At 51.0% G+C, this 5,482-nt stretch overlaps 1 protein-coding gene across 1 annotated transcript; it reads right to left on the bottom strand.

Annotated features, from left to right (window-relative positions):
* Positions 1-1,918: 1,918 nt before the first annotated feature.
* On the bottom strand, positions 1,919-4,249 carry LOC8040256 (neprilysin-1-like). Its single transcript, XM_002414062.5, has one exon. The coding sequence runs from the start codon at positions 4,247-4,249 to the stop codon at positions 1,919-1,921; it is 2,331 nt and encodes a 776-aa protein (XP_002414107.3).
* Between the last annotated feature and the right edge of the window lie 1,233 nt (positions 4,250-5,482).

The following is a 5,482-nucleotide window of genomic DNA, read 5'->3' as shown; positions in this document are numbered from 1 at the left end:
GTGGTTGACGACATTTCCCCCTCCGTTTGCGCCTCTTTCTTTGCATTTTACCTCGACTGCCCTTGACATTTCCCATTACTTCAGATTTCTCCCGCAGCTCGCATTTCCTTCTCGTTTGCATAACAACGTACGCATACCCTTCGCCTCACATCGCGTCGTCTCGCATCGCGCAGCGGATACAATATAAACCCATCTGTTCCTCGAAAACGTTGCCGCCAGCGACCTGCGAACAGTCCGGAAATAATAGTTTCCTACGACGTCCTTTATATGAATCGCTGGGGGTTGCGCGGCGTCGGCAGCAACTCGTTATCGTTAGAAAATCGCCTCTACCCCCACTTATGCCTCTCTTTCTCTCTCTGTCGTATGGCAATGTAAAGGACAAAGCAGACGACAAATTTATTTTGCTTCTCTGCGCTTAGGCGACGCGGGCTTTCCGGCCGCGAAAGCGATTCATTGTCCTTTTGAGCTGGGGCGTCCAAGCGAGCAACGCTTCTTGATGCGCGCTGTTGTGTCGTGCTGCGATGCATTTCTCGGTAATTCCGAGACAAGAACAGGTCTATCTTGACATGCCCGCGAGAACCCTGCTGTCGAGACTGTCGCGAAGGACGGTGCGGAGTCGTCTCTTCTGTCGTGATAGTACACTCCTTCAAGAGCATAAAGAAAGAGAGAGAGAGTAAGAAAAGTGATGGTACTCTTCCCACTTTGGGGTGGTTCTTTCCCCACCGAAGGCGAGAAGGGGGTGACAGAGAGTTGCTGCCGGAAAATTGGTAGTTTCTCGCCCCTTTCTTTGGTTTTGCTATTCTTCTTTCGTTATACTTTTTTTTTTCTATTGCAGAAGCTACGCACCATTTGGCGAATGAAAATCTCTGAGAACGTTTGTGGCGAGTGCAGTGTAGCTGACGGTCTTGAAGAGTCTTTTCTTCTTACTCTTTCTGAAGTTTACTTTGATGGCAGTCCACGAGGGGAAAAGAGAAGGAGAAATTGACAGTTTTCTCGGTCACATAGGCGTGCACCGTCTGGTTCTGGTCACGTGGTACGTGTGTTTGTGCATGTGTACTTTAGGCGTATTGTACATGTGCGTGCGTGCTAGATGGCGGCCAGATAGACACACGAGAGGAAGAAGAAAATAGTTCTCGTCTCGGCTGTGTTGTGATGGGGACTTTCTTCCGGCCACGTCGTGTCTTTTCTTTCTCTCCAAGTGTCGTCGTCCCGGCGAAATCTCAGCGGGAAGTGTTTTTGACCCTTCTTTTCGTTCGAGGGGGTGTCTGTTCCCTCGAACGCTGTCCTCCTCAGCGAAGACGATGACCTCTCAGCGACAGAGGTGATAGGCATGTACCACATGATTGAACGAATAGGTGGATGGATGGATGGAGGACTTCGCGGATGTAGGGACAATGCCATTGAGCATAAGGACGGATGGAACTTCGACAGTGGGTGGCAGTTTGGAAGAAGTTCGCAGGGCGTCTGGGCGCCCTGGTGCCATATCCGCGGTAACGATAAATGGCGGAGACGCAGTGAACGACGACGAGGGCGATGACTTCGCCTCGACCACACAGAAGACACGCGACAATCCAGAAACTAAACGATGACGAACTGTCTGCACAGCACCGCGCTGTATCTGCTAACATGCACAGGTGGCTACCAATCCGCCACCATTGCGCCGCTATTCAATAAATATTCTTCACGAGCCAGTAATTGTGCTTGGTCATTGTTGATGATCGGGTGACTTATTTTGCAAGATGTAAAACCTTCATTATAACTTAGAGCGCGGTCAGATGACAACACACACACACACACACACACATAGATATACAAGGAGAGAGACAACATTTTATTTTTTGGGAATCTTGAAATATGTTAACAATTGTCCGACTCACGGAAGAGAATTTACATGCGGTATCCGGAAAACCCGTGAACGTTACCAGACCGTGCATTTTCTTTGTGGATTCATCGCCGAACCCACGGGACAGTTGAAAGCAGCAGAGAACTTGGCAAAGTTCATAAGGGGTACGTTGATTCGCAGCCTCCCGGGAATCACTCCGTACTTAATCTTGCGTATCGCCAACTCCCGGCTCGGATTATCGCACAGACCCAGAGCGTAAGTGACAAAGAAGAGTCTATGCATGTCCATGTCACCGGCGTCAAGTGGCAACTTGAGCTTGTCCGGGATCAGGCCCTGCACCGTGAGCGTCTTGAGATAGAGGTCGTGTAAGGGCGCCAGGACGGCGTTGTCGGCGATGCTTTCGTCTAGCCTTATCTCGGCATCTAAATGATCGCCCAGCAGGTCCCTGATTTCGACGTAGTACTGGTCCTGGAAGCAAAGCTCAATCTGGGAGAACCGGCTTAGTTCGTCCGCGTTCCACCAGCTAGCCACTGCCAAGCTCTGGTCAACCGTGGAGCCTCGGCGGTCTATCGCCGCGAACATGCCCCGTAGGACGTCGGCAAGAAGGATGGGGTACAAGACGGGATCAATGGTCCTGGTGACGTCATTGAGGAAGGCGATGTTCGCGTGCGGGAGGAACAGCACGTTCCTGCCGTGGAAGTATTCAAACCCGGGTGACAGCGAAGAGAGTTCATACCTCGCGTCCAAATCATCCTTGGGCGGCTTCGTCTCCCAGTAGGTGTTCATCGTTCCCGTCTGGAGGTCCCTGAAGCTCTCAAGAAGGCGGTCAGGATCTAGCGGTTGCGCGTTAAAGTTGTAATAGCTAACGATGGTGTTGATGGCGTCCGTGCTTCCCAGAAACACGAGCTTCATGCTTTCCAGCTTGTCCACGCCAACTCCTATGGCGGCGCGGTCGAGCCAGGACGACGTGGAGAGCAACCTGTCCGTCATGCTGCTCTTTAGCTGTACCTCGACTTTGGACATGCTGTGGTCGTAGTGCTTCAGCAGCAGCGTCGAGTTATTCTTGCTGAACGTCATCCTGGCGAAGAAGCGCATTCCCTGCTTGTACACTCGTTCGAGAAGGTGCATGCAGGCCTGGAGTCTGTCAGGAACGAACTCACGATAGTTGTCGTGACTCAGTCTTAAAAGGGGGCTAGCGGCCTTAGCCAGGATGGGGGACACATGCACCAGCAGGCGATAGCCAATGTAATTAAGTAATGTCACCGTGTCTGTTTCGTTTACGATGGCAGCCATTCGGGTGACATACTCGTGGTCCATTATCGCCACCGGTTTCTCATTGTCGAAGCTCTCGATGTCGTGAAAAATTATGTTCAAATACTTTTTCCAGTCCCATTTTCCCTTGAGGTACAGCTCATCGACGCGCATCATCAGGTCTTGGAATGTGACGAACTTGACGACCGGCATTGCAGCGACTAATTTCTTCTCCAAGAGAACAATGGCTTCGGCCAGTTCCGTGACGTCAACATGCCTGTCAGTTAACGTTAGGGCGAGGGCCACTTTCTGCGTGTAGTTTTCGACGTTCTCGTTCAGGAAAGCAAGTTGGTGCCTCTTCAGAGTGGAACTGGGCCTACCAAGGTGGACAGTGTAACCGCGGTCGCCTTCAAAAAGCCTCTTGAGATAAGTCCTCGCGAAGGAGAATACGCCCAAGTCGCGATCAACAAACGCGGAGACCGTCACGACGTTGAGGCCGCGAGGCACCTTGCGGTACGGCCAGCCTCCCAGGTTGTACTCTTCGAGGAGCCTTTTGAGAGCCGTCATATTCACGTCCTCCTTCTCCTCGGACTGGCACTTGGGAAGCAACGAAATCGCTTGGTGCAGGAAAACGCCCGGGTACTTATGGTACCTCTCATTGTTGTGCTTGCGGTAGTCCTCCAGGAACTTCTCAATGTCGTACATCATCATACCGGTCGTTCGCTCCTGGTACACACTGTCCTGGACCCGGAGGTCCTTGGCGAACCAGCGCTGCGAGCAGACGTACGCGTAAAAATCGTGGCAGGGATTAACGCTCTCGTTCAGTTTGCCCCGGAGGTAGTCCTCCATCCAGATGCAGACGTCCGACCTGCACGTTTTGTCCGCGTTTGACTTCTTGAGCTCGTGCTTGAGGAGGTGAGCGGGCAGTCTCGGCGTTCCGGCGGAACTCGAGTCGGGGCTGCCGTCGTCGTTGGCGAGTAGCGACATGGACCTGTTGAAGAAGGCCAAGATGGCGCTGCCATCGTGTAGCTTGTAGGTGGTGACGGTGATGCTGGCAAGGACCACGAGGACCCCCAGAACGCAGAGAATGATGTTCAGCTGACGGCTGGGCGCCGCCTGGTGAATCTGATGCTGCGGTAACTGGGTCTGGTTCATGCTGGTGTTCCGTTCTCGCCTTCTGCCTCTTCCGTCTGGCGCGAGACCTCAATCTTCTTCTTCTTTTTTTTTTTGAGCAAGCACACATGTCTTATTTATTAGACAGTATACCATTTCTGGCGCTGAGAGAATATAGCAAAGCAAGCTCATAGAGGTGTTTCGGGTTAAATTAAAACAAACTTTTTTTTTTCGTCTAATCTCTGCTTTGGCAAATGGCTATTTGCGACAGAGATGTTAATACAGCGCGAGATGAGTTTCCCTCGGGGTTGGCTCTTCCTAGGGAAGAATTCAAAAGAAAAGAATCAGTGATGCTCCGCGGCATACGCACAGGAGGAGCAGTCACACCCAGGTTCAGATACCAAATAGACCTGGCAACACTAAAGAAACTACAATCCTACGCGGTCCCTCCAGACCATGATGCCAGCGATGCCAAACCGAGGAATCCATTCCCAGACCTATAGGTGGTTAAGTCTGGGAAGGGACTGTACGCACACTGCGGGAGGGGAGACACCCCACGCAAGACCAGGCGAGTGGTACATGCACTATCGTTAATTTGTCTGGAATTACTCTGTCAGCCGAAGAAGAAAAAGTCATCTCTAAAGGACTAAACTTTTGCCCTGCCACTGGTTACATTGATGAGTTCCAAGTTCTCCAAGACCTGGATAACTTTGCCAGAAATATAAAGTTGCGGGAATACTTTGTAGATAAACCGTCCAACTCCAAAAACACACAGCCACGTCCAACTAACGATTGGGCTCCAAAGACCGATCGCAACAACGGCCTGGAATACCACAGGTACAAAGGAAGACGGGACAACCTAACTAAATCTATGGGAGAACCTTTTTGAAATCACTAAGCACTAGAAAAGACACCACAATTAAGCCGGCAGGCAAGGGAGGGACGATTGTGATTCTCAGTTCTGACGATTATGTTCGGGAAGGGTACCGCCAACTAAACGATCCAAATTTTATGAGTGTCTTCCAGGCAACCCTACGAAACGCCACGCTCAGATCGTAACGTCAGAGCTCAAACAACTTGTACACAGAGGCAAGATAACTGTTAATGAATATAATATAATGAAGCCAAAGCAACCATCCCCCGGTCGCTTTTACATGCTTCCGAAAATTCACAAAAGTGGTCATCCAGGTCGCCCAATCATATCCGGTATACGAACAATAACGGAACCTCTATCGGGCTATGTAGGCGACCTAATTCAGCACATACGTATACAAC

This window comes from Ixodes scapularis, unplaced genomic scaffold, assembly GCF_016920785.2.
Source record: "Ixodes scapularis isolate PalLabHiFi unplaced genomic scaffold, ASM1692078v2 PGA_scaffold3__209_contigs__length_174095766, whole genome shotgun sequence".
Lineage (NCBI taxonomy): Eukaryota > Metazoa > Arthropoda > Arachnida > Ixodida > Ixodidae > Ixodes > Ixodes scapularis.
Note: the sequence above shows the minus strand (reverse complement) of the source record. Positions and strands in the feature narration are given on the sequence as shown.